Consider the following 21,340-nt stretch of genomic DNA (forward strand, 5'->3'; position numbering starts at 1 on the left):
AAATTTCGACGGATCCCTCGGCTGGATGGATGGTGTAGCAGTTTATTAAAAACAGAAATATTACGGAAATATTTTCAATATAGTACTGCCACCAAAACGCACACATAGTAATATTGAATAAATGGTTAGTTCTAAATGAGAGAGGCAATGGGGGGCGGGCGAGGGGGGAGCCAGGTGTTCCCGATCGTGGACAGTGACATATTTGTTGCGATCCACGCTTTCCACTGGCGCCGACGGTTGCCAACTGCACTTGAATGCAGCAAAAGTTAATGACGTGATGGAAAATACAGTAGAGGAAAAAAACTATCATACTGGTTTTACCTATATCGAAAACAATAAGTCGAAAATTCTTAAGATTTGATTTTTGTATCAAGAAAACAACTATTGGATCATCATAACATACAAATATGTATATGAATACCATTACGAGTCTTAGAAGTCCCTGCACTTGGCCCGTCGGCAGCCACGAAAGCCTGATGCGGATTAGAGACTTTAGGTACACACACCAATCGTGTATGTTACTAATATTGATCTCGGTTTAAAACTCTAGGGTCTTTCGAGCCCGGTCATTTATAAGGCGTGCGTGGAGATATAGAATCTATGCGATTTTTGATTCTCATCGGGTGGCTTATTTCGTACTAAATAGTCATCGGCTGCATACAAAACAAGGCACCGGTGAGATTCAAAAATCCCACCAATACCACCTCTGGTTTTTTTTGTACAAACTCATAATGTCTGATTATCAGAGAACAGAATAATACCAATATGTAATTACTTAAAAAACATCTGGAATCAAATCAATGCAAAGACCACGAGTATAACACATAATGCGAAGGGTCCGTTCGACATTTACAAGCTCTCTTTCAACAACCGAGCGGAGAGGAGCCGAAGCCGAGATTCGCGGGAACGTAGCCGAATCCAGAAACGGATACGTATCTTTGACGTGACCGTGTAGTACGGGATCTTAGCACCGCCGGTGCTAAGGCTACGTAGCTACGGTTCCGCGTGTAACACGTATATCACAAGCCCTAATATAGATCCAACAAGTAGAGGCCGTTTGGATTATTATAAAAAACACAAAAAAGCGAAACCTACATTTTTTTATTTTTTATAGCCTAAATGGTGTCCCACTGCTGGGCAAAGGCCTCCCCTTCCTTTCTCCAGAATATAATATAGACGGATGATTTTATCAATCTCCGAAGTCATTGGTATGAAAATTACACCACTTTATTCTACTATTTGAGGCCCACAGGGCTACCCTGCTTAACTCGGGCATACGAATTGTTATAACAATGAACCTTAAGTTTCCAAAATAGTCTTTTTCATATGCACCTATATTGTAAATTTCATCGACATCGCAACAGCCGTTTAAAAAAAAAATTAGTATGCAAATGTGTCCAAAAACATATGACAGATTATTTTCCGCTACCTACTGTAGTTTTTATAAGTACTGTCAAGCTGATCTGATCCATAGACACTGGGGGTGGTCATAGATAATTCCTTCTTAACTCAATGGTAAGAGCTCAAAATCAAAAACATTTATTCAGCAAGTGAGCCACTGGGCACTTTTACACGTCAACAATTACAATAAATAATATGCATTCAACTAAAGTACAAAGCTGCTATGATTAATAAGGGATGTTAGAGATGTATAGAGTCTCTAAATGTCAAAGTACATGTAAAAAAATTAGACATAATGAAAAAAAAACTGATACTAATAAAAGATGTCACAACTAAAGAAAAAAAAAATAATCTACTTTTTTCCATAAGGGAATTTTCCAATATTGTACCTACCCATGTCATTCTGTCACCGTTCCGGAGTCAAATCGAGTCTCAAAGTTCTTGACACAGTAATGGGTCTGACTGATAACCTTATAATAATGTGTTGTTATTCAATAATATGGCGATCAATCAAGCGTTGACACGAAATAGAGCCTTCGCCCACTTAATTTAACTCGGGAATAAATCAAATTAAAAGGCGCCTAGCCTTATCAGAGATAACATACACTAGAGAAATTTCGTCGGGTACCACGGCGGGCGGGTGGTCTAGTGGTGAAGACGTTAGCCGCGTAAGCTGAAGACCCGGGTTCGATTCCCGGCTCGGCCACCAGTGGGCCTTGTTGTTTTTTTCTTTCGTGTATGATATCTATTTAAATTTATAATATGTGAACTTAACTGAAACGCCTTACATCGCCGTTGCCGTTGCCGCCATTTGCGTTATCCCGGCATTTGCCACGGCTCAAAGGAGCCTGGGGTCCGCTTTGACAACTAATCCCAAGATTTGGCGTAGGCACTAGTTTTTACGAAAGCGACTGCCATCTGACCTTCCAACCCGAAGGGTAAACTAGACCTTATTGGAATTAGTCCGGTTTCCTCACGATGTTTTCCTTCACCGAAAAGCGACTGGCAAATATCAAATGACATTTCGCACATAAATTCCGAAAAACTCATTGGTGAGAGCCGGGGTTCGAACCCGCGACCTCCGGAACGAAAGTCGCACGTACTTACCGCTAGGCTACCAGCTACTTTAAAATTAACTAATGTCAGTTAATCTATACTTAATATTATAAATGGGAAAGTGGGTGTGTCTGTTTGTTTGTCCGTCTTTCACAGCAAAACGGAGCGACGAATTGACGTGATTTTTTAAGTGGAGATAGTTGAAAGGATGACAAGTGTAGGGTTGTAAATAGAAAAAAAACCAAATGTTTTTTTTTTTTCAGAATTGTGTAATAAACATGAAAAAAAAAACCGAGCACCATGGTTTTTTTTCTAAATATGGTTTTTTTTCAGATGAACAAATAATACGACAATAACGGTTTTTCGTGAGTTATAACGTGTTTCAATAACAATAACGTACATTTGAATTAAATTAACATTCAGTATACAAACGTTTATTGGGGAATTCCCGATGCTGCGTGTAGCGTGGAGAGGCGGTGGTGTTGCCAACAGTAAATAGTGATAACTACCAACTACAGATTTCGTAAATGTTTCTATTTTTGTGTTAATATAGTTTATGGCCTGTTTATAACTGCTATTTTTGGTACATGAATAAATGATTTTTTTTTTTTTATTATAAGACCAGAAATTAAAGTTATTTGATTAAATTCGTTTAATAGTTAACATTAAGTCTAAAAAACCGTATAAAAGTATTAACTACTTTGCAAATTTTGAGATTTCGTACTTTAGAAAAAAAAACATACTCCAGAAAAAAAACTGTTTTTTTTTCATGTTTTTTTTTCAAGCCAGAAAAAAACCGTTTTTTTTGCAACCCTAGACAAGTGACATAGGCTACTTTATGTCGCTTTTTAACGCGAGCGAAGCTGCGGGCAAAAGCTAGTAGTTAATGAACTAATTTTAGGAGTGTCTCGCGTAATTGTAACAATGTTTTTTAACAAAATTGCAGTAATGCAAGGACTTACCTACATTATCCAATATTAACAGAAAATATCAATAATAGGTACTAATGTATGTAGGGAACAAATCAAATTATTTTATTAAATAGTATTAGTAGTAGTAAAATACTTTATTGTACCAGAAACTAATACAACACACAAGAAAAAGAGCTTATCACTAGTACAAAGGCGAACTTATCCCTTTAAGGGATCTCTTCCAGTTAACCTTTTATAAATATTTTTTAATTTGTTTTTTTTTATGTAGTAATACTATTATATATACATTATAAACTGAAATAGATACAGAAAAAGCGATCAAGCCCACTGGTGGCGAAGCCGGGAATCGAACCCGTGTCTCCAGCTATCGCGGATGACGTGTGAGGTACTAATGTATTTAAATCATTACGATTGATAATGATTCAGTTATATTCCTATAGAAGTATAACCATATTTTAGGCAGATAGAAAAGAGACTGTGCTGGCATAGAGTTCCATTTTGAATTATTTCTGATACTCTAGATTATGCCTTTGTTTAAATTAGGTATACATTTTATTGAAGTAGTGATAACACAGAGCAGTATATGACACAACAAAAAGTAAACGATCAATGTGTAAAAAATCACCTAACCAGCTAACCATTATTACAAAGCTTCTTTTTTTACAAACAACAAGCACCAGGTTCATTGTTCCGGCGAGATAACTAAAATCAAATACACGTTTCAATTCCACCCCCATCATATTTCAGCCGGCCTCGCCTTCATCGAGCAGCCAGCAATAAATTATTTTGGACCTACATTTTGATATAGGGTTATTACTTTTTTATGTCACGAGCGAGTCCCTTTAGAGGTGATCCTGGACATATGCTTTTACAAACGAGATGCGTTCGCTATGGCTATGGCGCCCGCTTTAGCGCTCCAGAGGGCTGTGAAATACGTTCGACGTGTTGCTTCCCTGTCACACATGTACAAATTTATAAGTGCGACAAAGAGACAATGTTGTATGAGAATTGCAGTCCTTCGTTTTTGACCTTTGTTTGAGTAATAAATGTGTTTGGAATTCTTATTTATGTTTTTATTTAATCTTGATTCAATAAATAAGCACAATGTATAATAGGCGTAATGAATACCATAAGGCATTTGTCTGCCAGTCATCCTCTTCTTATCTCGTCTCTTGCTGTATGTACTCTCCTCTCTTCTTGTATGGACCTTAACCTAGTACCTTGAAATAACAAATAATAATATGTGGATCTGCAAGTGCGCAGTTGCTTTGATCGTCAAGTGCCCTTATAATTGTCAGTTAAAAACTCAGAAAAATGTTGTACAATACAAGACACTCCGAAAACAAAAGTAGAACACAAGATAAATAAACCATTGATTCGATGTCGACTGCAATGCCTCGTAAACTTGCAGAGTGTTCTTGACTCGGTCTGAAAACTGTTGCATTTGTTATTTTTCCATTTCCGTCGCAACAAGGAATCAAAAAATGGAATGTGAGGAGTACCTAAATAAGATATTATTTTTGAATGCAGATTTCAGTGTCCACGTGCCTTAAAACCTTCACGACGTTCGTGATTCCACATTGAAATCTTTCGGTTGCTTGGGTCAGGTATCAGTAATGGCACGTGCGATTAAGCAACAAATAAAAAATAAACTATTAATTGGTTTAAAATGTTAGTCTCATTTGCAATTTTTTTTAAATATTTCAAATATTTTTTAACTTTTACTCTGGACTACAGGTGCTTTAATTTCAAAACAAAAAAAAAACTACCTAATGAGGAGGCTGTAGGTTATACTTATAATCTTTATATTCCTACAGTTATAGAAAACTATTGTAGTTTTTCATATTTTATTTACGTCCCATCCATTAGGTTTATAAACGACTGTCACCACAAACAATAGTAACGTCCAACATAGTTGCCAGAAGGGTTTCGTTTTACTCCGCTGCACTGAAACCCGATTTGTGAAGTCAGATGTCTGTGTTCTAATGATGTTTTATTTTGAAATCGTTCTGAACGGATGCAGACTTAGCTTATTTTTAAAAACTGTGTCAAATCACTATTATGATGGCCATTTTTATTACTATAATTATAAATACATAAGTATATTGTATACAATATAATGTATGAAGGTGTATGAAGAACGGGCTCCATTCAAGGAGAAGTCCTCCCGCGCCAATGTGGATAAGGATTCACATTGGTGGAAAAGAAAAACAAGACACGCAGGGCGCCTCGATAGACTCTGTGTGGCACTGCAGAGGAGGTTAATTCTGGTCTACGGGTCGCAACACCGAGTAAGGCGCTGTACGTGTCTCGGCTACATTACTCCTCCGTGGCCGACGAGGTGGTGGACTATGTTCGCCGGAAGACTGACTACACGCTGAGGGTGCAACAACTATTATATAGTCGCGTCACTAACGTGCACTTCAGTTCGGTCGTTGTGCGCGTGCCGCGGCTGCTGCAGGACACCATCGCGAGCGCAGACTTTTGTCCGAAAGGTGTTATTTTTTCGGCGGTTCCGGGGCAACCTGCCAAACTCTACATCAGGGCAAACGACGCAACGGAGCCATGCTGACCCGCTTATCATACAAACGTATTAGAGAAAATATAACTTCTTAAAATAAAAGGAAAAATAGAAAAAAATACTACTCCGAATCAGAACACCGGTTTAATAATATAGGTCTAGAGATCCAGAAGGTGGTCGTAGGTTAGGATCCTGGCAGACCAGCATGGTTGGCTGTCGCACTATTTGTGAGTACGATACGGCCTGATGTTTTATCGTTTAACGCGCGACCATGCTATCAGTACTGCTATAGATGTAAATGTTTCCATTTATCCTGCAAATTAACAATGTGTAATATTGCTTGCAGTCGTTTCTCCTAAAAAATAAAAATAGTTTTTTTTTTATTATATTATTACACTGTTCATTCTGCCTGCTTTGTTTGTAAAGGTGACAGTAAGGATCCCTGTGTGCACCCATAGGTACTTACATACCAATGACCCCGGTGATCGCTATACATTCATATTGACCTTTTATTGTCTACAATGTAGGACTTATGACAGTATAGTTCCTCTTATCCATTCCATTGAAATTTTATTCCTGATTATTCGTGATTAATGTTTTATGACTAGGCTTGGGACTTTTGGATGCTCGCTATGGTTCTGGCATCCGCAGAGTCGCCATTATGTTAAAAAATTTTTTTCGAAGTCAAAGTCAAAGCCTGGAAATAAAACATGTTAGATGTCATGATCTATAATACGTATACCTATAACAATATGCAATTAATTTTATCACAAATCTATTACACACACGTGTCGAAGTTCACAGTTGACGCGATATGCATAATATATACTATATACGTATATACTACCTACGATTTACTTTACTATGCATCCTCTTTGATACTTGTGTTTTGTTTAACAGACGACTGACATCTATTTCAAATAAAAACACTTGAGTAATAAGTTGTCAGTTCAGATGAAATATCGTTTACGCAATTTGTAACAAAATTTTAAAATGAATAATTTTACGACTTGCGAAATTAAATCCTGGTTAGAGCCGTATCAGAAATTAAAATATGATGAAGAAAAGTCTAGTATATTTTGCTCTTTATGTGATGTTCATTTCTAAGCCGGAAAAAAAGTATTTATTGCTAACCATATTAAAAGTGTATCCCATCAAAAAAACTCTGGTGAATATAGCTTGTTGTTGGATTGGATAGAGATATTGTTGTTAGATATTTTATTTCCAGGCTTTGACTTTGACTTCGAAAAAAATTTTTTAACATAATGGCGACTCTGCGGATGACAGAACCATAGCGAGCATCCAAAAGTCCCAAGCCTATTTATGACAGATACAGTCGAGGGCCTTTGAAAGATCACAGAAGACAAAACATCCACATTTAACAGCCTGGACAGAAACTTCCCAGACTCCACTAATTTTTGGTGCCTTTATTACATTTTAGATACAAATATAGGTATTTAAAACGAAAGTCTATTACATTTCGGGCGTTATCTTTTAACAATTTAATGAATCATGGATATTATCGATGTATTTTTTAAGTATTTATACATAATTATATTACATTACATCATTGTCTGACTACGCACGATACAAGCCTTTTGTGCTTACCGTGGACCCTAGTCAGTCTGTGTAAAAATATAGTAATGGTGAAACATTATTGTTCAATGTAGTTACAATGTCATATGTTATAGTATAGTATATTATTGCAAATCAGAAACGATATCAATCAACAACTATGCAACTAGCTAGAATTTGTAACTCAACAAACCATTAGGATCTAACATTTACTATCTAATTAACTATTAGAACGATCTAAATTATTTCATCAACGCGCAAATAATTTTAGCACGGCAAAAATTAAATATGACATGTAGTTGATCCATAACTAACATACGCATTCTATATTAAGAACTACTCCCAGTTTTCTCTTTCTATTTATATTAGTAGGTAAGGGACGGTAAGAGGTTTTCGGAGTCGTAAATTTGTTTGAGATTAGATTTGATAGCTGATGCAGAAGTAACGCTTGAGTGCGCAAGCGCGTTGGGTTTTGGCATGCGTGCGCGTTGGTCGCGCCATATGCAATTAATGTCTGATGCGCTCGCGACCGAGTCACTTGTACAGGTGTTCCGCAATTAATAGCATGTCTGTTTATACCTAAGTAATGTAGTTACTAGGTGTAGATATATGTGTAGGTTGGTCACAAAGTGTCATACCCAAACGAACCAAAATACGGATATCGCGACAAAAATATTGCCTTACCAGAGAAAAGTTTATATATAATACCCAAATGTATGATGTAGCTAATATTTTTGTTCCTTTTTTTATGGAATAGGAGGCAAAAGAGCAGACAGGTCGCCTGATGGTAAGCTATCACTGCCGCCCATGGACACTCCAAAACACCAGAAGTGTTGGAGGTGCGTTGCCGGCCTTTAAGATGGGTGTACGCTCTTTTCTTGAAGGATTGAAGGTGTGAAGGTCCTTTATAAAAGGTCTTGTACATTATTGCAGGCCACTAAATAAACCTGTACAATGGAGCTGCTACGGAGCGAGTGAAACATTTAAGAAATACTATTTCATTTATAATATATTCTTACTGAAACTCAGGCAAACGGTGTAAACGTTGACATTTTAAATTGCTCTTCATTGCGGTAATGGCACACTTATCTTATTTACATATATATTTACACATATATGACATATTGGCAGTAGTTTATGAAAACAGTATTTGTAATAAAAGTAGTACACCACTTAAAAAAATAAAGATTCCAATGTGAGGTACCTAAGTGTAAGAAGAGAATTAAGATACGCTTTAATTAATATGTCATTTTTAAATGAAATATTAAATTGAAAATTCTACAATTACAAGCATAACCCAACGTTTAAATATAAAATACTTTGAAGCTAAAGTTAGCTTATCTGGGATTTAAAATATGAATGCTGAAATAACAGACTTTTCAGAGTAATTCTCTTTTAATTAAAATTTGTAGTGTTTTCTGTTGAGTGGTCAGAAGGTTTATTTTATCTACCCTTTTTCAAAAAGGTGTTTCGGAAACATCAAACATATTTTTCTATTTTTTGACAAAAATATAAAAATACAGTGGTTGCAGTGCCAGCAAATAATTATATCGATATAATATCCTTTGTGATTTCTTGGGATTAGTTGTCAAAGCGAACCCCAGGCTCCCATGAGCCGTGGCAAATTCCGGGTAAAGCAAGGAGGATGATGATTCTTGTGATTTCTTTGTAATATACGGGTTGTTACACCAGCCACTGAAAACCTCTAACACACATAATATAAGTAGGTCTAGGTCATGCGGACCAATTTTTCCATGGAACCTACTCAGATATCTCAATTTTTTTTTTATGGGATAGGAGGCAAACGAGCAGACACGTCGCCTGATGGTAAGCGATTACCGCCGCCCATGGACACCTGAAATACCAGAGGTGTTGGAGGTGCGTTGCCGGCCTTTAAGATGGGTGTACGCTCTTTTCTTGAAGATTTGAAGGTCGTATCGGTCCGGAAATACCGCAGGCGACAATTCATTCCACAGTTTAGCTGTGCGGGGCAGGAAGTTTCTGGAGAAACGCACAGTTGAGGACTGAATAGTTATGGATGGGAACCCATATAAAATTTCAAGGTCATACAAGCAAACTGTATGATATACCTTAGGTAGCCATTTTTTTCGCAATTTCTGTGTTAGTGCCACAGTAAAAGGTTTATGTATGTATGTATGTAAACACTTTATTGTACATAAGACAAGTTAGGACATAGAAATACAGTATAGTTATGGTGTACAAAGGCGAACTTATCCCTATAAGGGATCTCTTCCAGTCAACCTTTGAGCGAATTGAGAGGAAAAAAGTAATAAAAACATGATAGACAAACGAACACTGTACAGAAAGAAAAAATAGTTCAATTCAATTATTACCCCAGTAATAATTAGAACATGCAGCCTATTATACCAATATATACAAATACATAAATATACATATATACCTTATATTTAAACAAATATATATATATATATACATACATAAATACAAATATATACAATATCATAATTAAATTAAATAATTAGTACTCAACCAGTACACAAGTCATTAGATAGCCATAACTTATGCAAATTCCTCTTGAGTGATGCTACCGATTGGGACTGTCTAATAGACAACGGCAATTTGTTCCATAATTGTACAGCGCGCACTGTGAACGACTCCGAGTATGTCCGGGTCTTGTTAGACGGTACAGCAAGAGTCAGGTTTGCACTAGATCTCAAGCGATGACTACTACCAACTGCCAGGTATGTAAATCTCTCGGAGAGATATGGAGGAGAGGCTGGATTAAACAGGACATTGAAAAGCAATGTCAAAATGTGCACGTCCCTACGCCGACGAATCGGTAGCCAACCAAGCTGAGAACGGAACTCAGAGATATATGTTTATTATGTTTTCAGTGGCAGGTTTAACACCTTGTAGATTATTCATTGTAATTTTCTTTGCTATGTTTTTTAACCCCCGACGCAAAAACGACGGGGTGTTATAAGTTTGACGTGTCTGTCTGTCTGTCCGTCTGTCTGTCTGTCTGTCTGTCTGTCTGTCTGTCTGTCTGTTTGTCTGTCTGTGTGTGTGTCTGTCTGTGGCATCGTAGCTCCTGAACGGATGAACCGATTTCGATTTAGTTTTTTTTATTTGAAAGCTGTGTTAGTCGGGAGTGTTCTTAGCCATGTTTCATGAAAATCGGTCTACTAGGTCGCAGTCGGGGGTTTTTTCAAAATTTTAATTTTGTGGTTAGGTTATTACTAGTCATTTTATTAAAATGATTTATGACATATTACCTACCATGAAACTGGAATAAAAAAAATAAAATACTGTAATAAAAAAGACCTTAAAAAACCATTACAATGAACTCTACTTTGCTGATTGTTCGCAAAGTCTAGACTACTTGAAGTCAATGTGGAGATAATTTACAAATATAAGAAAAATTCTACCATAAATCACAGAGGTGATATATTTTTACAAGTGGATTTGATGAGTAATGTATCAATTTGACGTCAAGTCATCTATCCGAAATGATAAGTGATAACGATCAGGGGTATTCAGTTGGGGCTCTCGGTGATTTATTGCTTATACGGTACCCAAGTTGACATGAATGTGAATATATTGAGACGTGCGTCAAGACAAAAAAGACCTCGTAATGTCCACTGTCTTAGGAAGGTCATGTTTTAGGGAAAGAATATTCAGAACATATTCGTATTTTCAGAAAAACAACCATCCATTTTTTTGCGTTCAAGGAAAATTAGACCGTTTTTTGAAACTGATGAGGTTAAATAAATGCCCTAGTTTAAAAACACTGGGTATTTTACTAGGCCACGTTCAGTCTTAAAAATGGAACAGGACTTACTTCTTAACGATAGATAACGATATTGACTCCTGCATTAATCTCCTCCTAGACTCCTAATTAAATACCGTCTAGGGTAAGGTACCGGCGGCGCCTGAGACGGCTCATTGCTATTTTTATTTTTGTCATTTCTAATATAAACTTGCAGTTTTGTTTATTTGGTACTATACGTACACAGCATTTTTAAGCTCAAACTTCCAAAAATAAGAAATTTTCAAAGTAGGAAAGCTTAAAAACCGGCCCATTATAAGCCCCAGTGCCTTAGTCTTTACCAAAGACATATAGACGGATAAAGTCTAAGAAAAAAACGTACCTCAAAGCCATAGAGAAAAAGGTACGGTGACCTAGATAGAGTTACACCTTTGGGGAACGCTCTCCTAGATGGCGCTAATATTACTATTTGACATTTTAACACATATCAAGTTAACAATATGGGCCAAATTGTCAAAACTGAGGTTCAAAAGTTTTAAGCCTGTGTCGAGAGATGGCAGTCTATGCACTGTGATTACACATTTTACTTTGACAGGAACTCTCTATAATACTCGATCCTCTTTCGTCTTTACTTAGAGTTTTACTGATCGCTGGTTACATACATCACACCTAGCTTTTAGAGTGCCTATAGGTGTATACCCGAACACACAGTTTTACCGTACAAAAGCATTGCATTGTTAATGTACCATTAAACCCACATCACGTGTCCGCGTAATCGCATCGTACACGCATTTCTCATTAGCGATAAACATAAGCGGTGTTTTATCTGCCAACCCTACCAATGTCACTGCCAAGTGCATCGTTCTAACCTCGTCGGATATTAGGGTTGCCAATTATACTGCCGGTTTCGAGCTATTGTTGGTGCCATTGTTAAGTATATTTATTTTTGGCAGCTTTGATAAGCGGTTGTAATGAACAATTATTGTACTTCCTGTGTTCTTTTTATAAACAGCTGTATCGCTTTCATTGAAACTGCATTGTATCAGCCAATAGCAATTAAGAGTCGATCTTTATTAACACTATCTTGTTTCAAGAAATCAAATTTAATAATGATATTAAATAAATCATTATACCTAATTCATTTTAATTTAATTTCTCGGTACACGTGTGCGAAGGAATTTAAAGGTATATCCTATCGGCAATACGCAAGCGTGGGGTCTATACCCTCTCATTCATGAGAGGAGGCCTGGGGGGTTACCATGACGTACTAAAGATGTTCAGTTTAGGTTGAGAGAAAGGGACACAGCTATAGCAGTTACATAGCTCCGTCCCTCTCTCTCAACCTAAACTGAACGGCTTTAGCACGTCATGGTAACCCCCCCTGTGCCCAGTAGTGGGACGTATACAGGGTGTCCCAAGACTATGGGACATGAACGGAAAGTACCTTAGATATCGTAGATAGGGTATTTTGCTACAAGAAGACTTTATTTTATTTTTAAAACTAAGTAAAACTCCATTCATAGATTTTTAAATAATTACATGGTTAAACCGGGAATCAAACCCGCTACACGAGAAAAAAAAAACATCCTGTAATTTTGTCATACCGATCGATAGGCTTCATCATAAAGATTATCTTTCTCTAAATAACATAGTGTCGGAGATAAAAGGAAGACCATGAATTTTAACATTTTACATGGCAGACTCCTTAGCCTTAAAATTTGTCCATACATTAAAAAAAAAAAAAAAAATTTTTTTTTGAATGCAGTTTTACCAAGTTTTAAAAATAAAATAAAGTCTTCTTTCAGCAATATATCCTATCTGTGATATTTTAGGTACTTTCCCTTCATGTCCCATGGTCTTGGGACACCCTGTATAGGCTCAATTATTTATCTTATTTATGTCCGTACACAGAAATAAAATTGATGACTATGAATTTCGACAGGTATTTCATGATATATGTAACAATTTCATCATAATATATCTTACTTGTCTTTACAATCGACATAGAAAATGGCGCGTACGCGCAGATCACCCAGGGATTTTATTCAGGGAATCAAATGGAATATTTTTTTATATTTTAGCTAACTAAAAGTACGAGTAGGTACTTTTAACTTTGTTTCAAAAATGTCATTTATAAAATAAATACATGAAAAAAAAAAACAAAGAAAAATGTATGCAACGAAAAGTGTATTTATCATTATTTATTAATATTAAGTAAAACAAAAGTAAATTTTCCTTCTTACAACAAAATCGGTAAACAAGTGTGGTTTACAATTTACAATCTCTATATTTAATGCAAATTAATACCTAGGTACTTAAATAGAAATTCTCAATAAGCTGCTTAACATTGATTATATTTATATATTGTTATTTTTCATTTTAATGTTTAAACAATGAACATAAAATAATTTAATTTGTTTTATTTATATCAAGTAAAAACACTACTACTATATAAATTACAAAGTGAAATAAATGCAATATAAGGTACAGCGGGCAAATCTCCACTGGGGGACAATTGTAACTGATTAGTGATGGATTCATTTTTTCCATTATTACACTATGATGTTGAGTTCTGCATGTATCCACTGAACACGCCTACCATATATAACCGGTGGACACTCTATTTAATAATGCAAACATTGTAAAACATGAAAAAAATGGACCAGTTACATTTGTCCCCCAGTCGAGATTTGCCCCGCTGTACCTCACTAAATAAAAGTGACCAAGGTCTCCAGTTGCTCACGGCTGGAATCAAACCAGCGTCCACTGCTATCGGGGCAGGTGACTGAGTCATTCGGCTACATAATCACGGTGACTAAGGTCGAATGTTTCCGAATAATACCTAAAGTATGCATTTGCGTTACTGAAGGATTCGATTGCATATAATGCACTGGTAGGCAACTTGGAACCGGAGTTTGTAATAAACATCTAAGAAAAAGTGGACGCCTTGGTCACTTTTTTTTAGATGTTTATTACAAACTCCGGTCCCAAGATGTTTTACGTCTCTTACACATATTTTCTTATTACTTATACAGATTGATTTTGTTATTTCTAAAAATACTATGTGGGATGTAGGTTACAAATGTTACAATATTACTACTAGGAAAAATCTTGTATCTCGCACTCCTACTTATAGTTGTAACGCATTATGTAAAAGAAAGGATTGTTTATTTCTGTGTGTTAAACTTTATTAACATTACACGTTCATCATTATCATTATATAATCATTGCTCTAAATTATGTTCAGTTGTATTGAAATAACTTTGTAAGTTCTACCATTATTGCTGTCTCGATAAAAAGAGAACTGCCACGTTATATTGTTAGCAGTGAATTTAAACCGATGTCAAAAGCAGCTGTGTACGATTGATTCACGATGTGCGCTTACGCAGGCCCGGTCACCTCGTCTCGTGACACATTGTCCAAATAAATATGCTGCAGAACATCTGCGCTTAGCATTCTACTGAAAATAGTCTTATTATTACTATAAATTAAATACAACATTAATCTCCTCAGTGAAGGATCGTTTAACTTTGTACAAAACAAAAGCTCATTGGTCCGTCTAACATACTGTGAACAAATCACAAACCTTTGTAAGCATTGAACAGTTATTTTTCAATGCTTACAAAGCATTATTTTTCGCCCAAATTAAAACCCAAATTGTAGGGAGTAATTTTTGTGGACCAAAATTGAAAATGGTCCGACTGTGCCAATATTTTTTGGCATCTATGTTATTTAAAATATCTTAGAAACAGTTTCTCTGGGTTGCCATGAAGTTACTTTGACAAATGGCTGAAAAGTTAGAACCTTAATTGTGAGCGTCGTTTGATTATCACGAAAATCATGAAATCTGCATTTCCAATCTCAGCACTATGTGACCACTTTACATGTATCTCTATAGTGAAAAGTAAATAAAATCTTTTTAGAGCTTATGGCACTCAAGTATTGCTCTTTAATAACTAAAAGACACTGACATGTTCATATTCCAAGTTCTGACTAAACGGATCACTTAAGCTCACAATTGGAGAGTCATCCTCAATCGAGTAATACAAGTGATCGCTATTACTACACAACGAAACCGGTGCATCGGAGCTAATTACGGATACTGTTGCATAATGGTTGTCAAATCGTTCATTAGCATGTCTCAAACGCCAATCCGCTAATTGCTCTTCAGTTGGATGCAACGCAGAAATGTAGCTTGGGGCGATACTGTGGCAGCTTCGCATCGAACCCGACCGCGTGAAATCACGATCCAATGATGCCGGAATATCAGCAAATCCCTTGCAATGATTCAAGGAAGTCTCGCTCTGCACTCCACGCAATGGCACCTTCGGAGGTAACACTAAGGCTTCCACCGTTTTATGCTTGACGAACAATAGTCTTTTGCTTCCTTTCAATAGAAAAGGATATTTCCGAATAAACATATACAATATGAGAGCCCCAAATAATAGAGAAATAATTGCTATTAAAGCAAATAATACATATTTTGTTATAACGGAAAAATTATTGCTGTTATTCGATGAAACATCAAGGCAATGTAAGTTCTGTACAGTACCTGATTTTAGATCTATTGGGCAGAAAGTATACTCATTATATATATCCATGTTATACAGTCTTATTGTGTCTGGCAAGACGCTTACGCAAAATATTTCATTCGCACATGAATTTCGATACCAAATGAGCCCGTGACCTTCAGTGCGTGATATACTTAGTTCAACCATTGAAAAATTATCTCCTGCAAAAATAATGGCCGGTTTGACCCACAAACTTTCTTGCGGAGTATAATAATCTGACAGTGAATAATTACCTAGAGAAAGAGAGCTGAGAACGTTCATCGAGCATTTGTAGTTTTGAAAAGGAGATACAGCTTTTGAGACAGAGTTTTGGGAAGTTTTCGAGGTGCACTTATATTCATCTACTTTTTCATTTTCAACAATTTTGTTTCGCATATCAACTGCAACTATTCGTTTTGGTTCATTTGCTTTGCAAGCAGCGACGAATTCATGAAAAGTTTTTCCTCGTGCGGATTCTGGAGAGTTGCATACAGGATCTGCCAGTAGTATAGCAAGCCCGGTTAACCTTCTTAGTTCTCTGTCCGAACAATTACAATGCCACCAATTTTGTATTAGGTTTAATTTAACCTTTGGCGTAGAAAATGATGTCATGACATTTAATAAACCCGGTTCTAAGTGGTTTAGGAAATTATTATTCAAATTTAAATATTCCAAATTAACCAGATTATCGAAAGCTCCTGGTTCTATATAAGAAATTCTATTGGAAGCGAGATGTAATGACTTGCAGTACTTCAGTCTAGTAAAGCTGGCTTTTCCTAGGTTTCCCCCAAAGTCGTTGCTTGATAAATCGACCCAGGTTAGCAAAGAAAACATGGAAAATTGTGATGATCCTGTAAGATTTTCTGGGTTCCAATAGCCGCTATCTATTACAGTTAATGTTGATAAAGATAGACTTACTGCAGACAGGAAATTTTCTCGCATGTCAACAATGTTACATTTCTTTATGAAAATGGTTTCTAAATTTGCGAATCCTAGCAATGCGTATCGACTCCACGATGATATGGTTATTTTTTCTAACAAGAGTAGTTTCAAATTTCTGGTGAAGGCAGCAGAGAAGGCATCATGTGAGATATGGTGAAGGTTTCCACCTATGATACCGATTTCGACCAACACCGGCCGTAATCTGTTTAACCAATTACGAGGCAGGGATTCGTTAGTAAAACGGGGTTCCGTTAAAGTGAGAAATACGTCGCGGCAATTCATTTCTGCAGCCTGTAAAAAAGGAGTCATAATGTAAAACAAATATTCATTAATTTATTATTTGAAGTAAGGTGATTTTATTAGTCAAAGTCAGTGCATGCCTAGCACTGAAATTGTCAATATCATAGGTACTATGTATTCTAAATATACCTATATTTCTAAGGAATAATGTCATAAATTGTTTTTTTCCTTCTATTCATCTCCGAAGCCTTTTGGTTACTTCGTATTATAAAATTGTTTGTCCATTTATTAAAAAAAAAAAACTCAAAAATTTACAAGAGAGACAAATGCTAACTAGAACCTGAGCGGCAAAACCTAATATTCGAAAGCTGAACAGTAAAGGTTTTGCTAGATTACTAAAGTGTAGTATACAAACATAAATAATTGTTGTTATCACATTAGACACAGTCAGCTTCTAATTACTCGTTCTCGTTAGAAATCTACCAATTTTTCTAGCAAATTTATAAAATGTGGTCTAAAAGTAAATAATTATAATGTATCCCGCCATTGTAACTTTCGCAATCGAAAGATTTAAATGTTTGATTGTAAAAATAAAATCGAATTTTCGGCTTAACCCTTAATAGGGCATGGGGCATATGGTAAATATATGGCCATACCATAGTTTAGATTTTATTTGACAATTTGACAGAATTCAAATTTGACTAATTTCCGAAATTCTCCTGCCGTATTAAGGGTTAAACGAGTTTTATCCTTTCAGAACCGATTCCGTGACTTCGGCACCACAACTTTTCAATTACTAGTACTACTATTTTTTAACTGCACAATAGTTTTTTTGTCTAAACTATTGACTCATCTTGGAGGTGGCACGTTCGATCACAAAGTTTTTTTTTAATAGGCAGCAAACGAGCCGCCTGATGGGAAGCAGTCATCGCCACCCATGGACATAAGCAACATACCTTTGAGAACCCTAAATACCTGCTTCTAGAAGAACCCCATATCATAGCGCAAGGGAAACACCTCAGAAGGTAGCTCATTCCACAGCTTGCACGTTCTGGGCATAAACGAGGCCCGTTTGTTCTTGGTTTTGCCACGTGTCGAGAATTTATTTCATGACTATATTTTAATAAATACTGTAACTCAAAAATATCAATATCATACCATAACAGCCAACACAATGTCATCCTCATATTCCTCATAAAACGGTGCCCCGTGGCAGATAACACGACAACCGGAGAGCTGACACCGGGACCCATAGTTCGGTCTAGGTTTGCTTGTGTTGAAGGCCACCATTAGGATGAAGATGAAACTGGTTACTGTGAACACTCCGCATACTATGTGGGTGAAGATTTGGAGCCATCCGCCGTTGCACGAGGTGTTTCTAAAAAAATATGTTGTATTAAAAACTTTCAGAGTAACTTTTATCCTTTATGACAATTATGACTAACAGCGAAATTTATTGCGATTATAATATTCAACACTATTGTCAGTTAAAATTAACAAGTATTTATAAGTAAGTCTATTTAAAGATGTAAAACAACAAAAAATATACTGTTTAGCGTTATACGATACATTTTATCTGTTTTATAAAAATATTGGGAAAGTATAAGTAATAAAAAATAGATAGATGAGATGGGTAGATGTTTGCTATAGGCCACTCTAAGGTGATTGAGAATTGAGGGAAGGCATGGATAAATTCGCACACATCCAGCAGGCCTCCGTGGCGCAGTTGGGAGAGGGATGGCCCCGGCAAGGCCAGAGGTCGCAGGTTCGAGTCCTGCCAGAGGTGTGAATTTTCCATTTTTCCTTTGATTTAAAATACGTAATAAAAAAAATTAACAGTAAAATTACGTTGGTAAGTACGTGATTTAGAAGGCAAAAATAAACAGAAATATAAATATTTAAAATAATCAACTAAACAAATTTTTAAAAACAAATGTTGTTCCTACGTGTCTTCTTCGTAATTTGTACCTCTTTGATTATTTACATTACACAAATAAATGCCGATAAGGTACTTATTATAACAGGTACCCATACTTACCTTATACCGTCTGAGATTCCTCTGCTGGTTTTTGAAAAAAAATTATTTACCAACGCTAAATGCATTATACTCGCGGTAATACCTGAAATTTTTAAAATATTTCCTCAAAATATCGCTAAAAATGGTCTCGACATAAATTTAATAAATTTTTAAACAAGCAGATATTTGTATCGAACGAAAAGTTTATGTTAAACAAAATTTGAAAAATATGCGCTCATACTAAGATTTAAACCCGTAACGACTGAGTTTCGTTCAAAAAGTGTACATTTTTTTAATTCAATATACAGAGTGGGGCCTGTAACAAAGGCGAATAATTAAACTGTAGGCTATTCTCCTTATACTGATTAACATTTGTTCGGCGACTTTTAAAAATAACTTGTATTTTGATTTTTATCACCCTTGAAAGCTTTTTCTAAGAGGTAATGTATTGCGAATTCTGTTAATTCTAAAGTGTGACAGATATAAAGCTTCGAAAATCGAATTTTGGAATACGAGTACTACAGTAACTAATGGAGAGCACTGACCGCTTAGAAAGTTTGATCGCACTGGAGTAATATTACACATTTCGTTATCCGTGTCGAGATAAGAGCACAATACAGTTATATCAGCCCATTAGCGATCATGTAGGGATTAGGACGACAAACATTAAAGTGATTGAACGACGAAATTTTCGAGAACCAGAGGCTTATTCTAACGGTAATAATAGTACCTGGACGGCCGAGCTTCGCTCGGAATTCGAAAACTAGAAAATTCGCGTTTTCCAGGACCTAAGATTAACCCGAGGGTTAACCCACCATTTTATATGGAATTTGACAGCCCACTAACCCTGAGTTAAGTGGTTAGTGCAAGTGCGAATAAGCTAGATCGATTTTTCAACCCCTAAACCACCACATAACAAATTTCAGCGAAATCGTTAAAGCTGTTTTCGAAATCCCTGGATTAGGTCTGTGAGTGTTATAAGTTTTGGATTACCATTATCTTGCATAATTTTTTTTTCATATTTTACCTTCGCATAACAACGCTAGGCAGAATCCTCTTTTCGCAGAATGACTTTTTGCATAAATTTCTTGGCATACAGTCATTTTGCAGAATTAGTTAAGGCAGAGTAATACAATGGCATAATGTTAAATAGTATAATAGTCGTATAATCGATTAATTGTTTTGTCGAAAATTGTGTCGCATTCTATTGACTTGGCATTCCGTCATATCGCACAATTGTCCTAGGCAGAATAATACATTGGCATAATGTTGATGCGCAGAATAATGTCACTATGTTTTATTTATTTTTTACATTAAAAAGGAGTTACTGGTTTACTCACTGTCAACCTAACACGCTCCTCCTCGCTTCGCTCGTCGTCGCACCTACACTGACTCTGTGACATATAAGAATTCTGTGTCGTGTGAGTATTTTGTCAGGATAGGGATTCTAACTTAATCTACATTTCTGGCAACATGTCAAAATAAATTCGGCGGATCGTCTATTCGGTGCAAAATAAAATTACAGTCAGCAACATGAGTAGGTATTATGCGACATAAAATGCTGCAAAATTAAAGTCGACGATATTAACAGTATGCGATTACTAATTCGGTGAAATGTAATATATACTATATACAATTCTGCTATATTAAAATCGACAGTATTAGTATTCTGCTATCCAGAATTCTGCCAAATGAATGATATGCGATATGACAGTTATGCTATTTGTACAATTATGCAAAAGTATCATTCGGGTAAAAATGTTTCTGCGAAAGCTGTTATGCCAAATGTATTTCGGACAATCGATATTCTGCAAAATAAAGGGAACCCATAAGTTTTAAGTAATGTCTAAAATATTCACCGTCGTCGGCCGGCAGACCCGCGATTTTTAAGATTTTATTTTTTATTTATTTCTTCGTGTCAAAATACAATACCATATATCGCCCGCGCCAAAATACAATACCAGCAAAATGCATTTTAACTGAATAATATGATTCAAATACAGTCCGATAACAGTTACGCAAAAATTGAACTAAAAGCTCATAAAAGTAAAAAATATGATCAAAAAATAATCATCGATTGAATCTGAATCATTGCAGACAAAAAATACACGAAATAAGCTTTTGAATAACTTACAATCAGAATAAACCTCCAGACAGATACTAAACTTCCGTGTTATTAAAGCTAAAAATCTGACATTCATAACAAAAACATTTTCTTGTACCTAAGGTAACAGACCCAATTATGGACAGTTTAAGAAAAAAAATCGCCTGTTTTTGATGTTTCACTGATAAATGTAAAAATTCTACCGCTAAGCGTGTTAAATCTTGAATGTCCTATCCTTCCTTTACATTTCA

The 21,340-nt window shown here is 35.9% G+C and overlaps 1 protein-coding gene across 1 annotated transcript; it reads right to left on the reverse strand.

The window, feature by feature from the left end:
- Positions 1-16,193: 16,193 nt before the first annotated feature.
- On the reverse strand, positions 16,194-19,088 carry LOC125228061. Its single transcript, XM_048132508.1, has 4 exons — positions 19,007-19,088; positions 18,127-18,346; positions 16,468-17,019; positions 16,194-16,262 (listed from the first exon to the last, which is right to left on the reverse strand). Exons 1-4 carry the CDS (start codon positions 19,069-19,071, stop codon positions 16,194-16,196), a joined length of 906 nt encoding a protein of 301 aa, XP_047988465.1. The 5' UTR covers positions 19,072-19,088.
- Positions 19,089-21,340: the final 2,252 nt, after the last annotated feature.

Source organism: Leguminivora glycinivorella, chromosome 7, assembly GCF_023078275.1.
Source record: "Leguminivora glycinivorella isolate SPB_JAAS2020 chromosome 7, LegGlyc_1.1, whole genome shotgun sequence".
NCBI lineage: Eukaryota > Metazoa > Arthropoda > Insecta > Lepidoptera > Tortricidae > Leguminivora > Leguminivora glycinivorella.

Excerpts from the sequence above, each read along its gene's own strand:
- LOC125228061 (XM_048132508.1), bottom strand. The coding sequence starts at position 19,071 with ATGCATTTAGCGTTGGTAAATAATTTTTTTTCAAAAACCAGCAGAGGA. Across the intron at positions 18,347-19,006 it reads GGAATCTCAGACGGTATAAG|AAACACCTCGTGCAACGGCG; the intron begins GTAAGTATGGGT and ends ATATTTTTTTAG. Across the intron at positions 16,263-16,467 it reads CAGGAGCTTTCGATAATCTG|AATCCGCACGAGGAAAAACT; the intron begins GTTAATTTGGAA and ends GCAACTCTCCAG.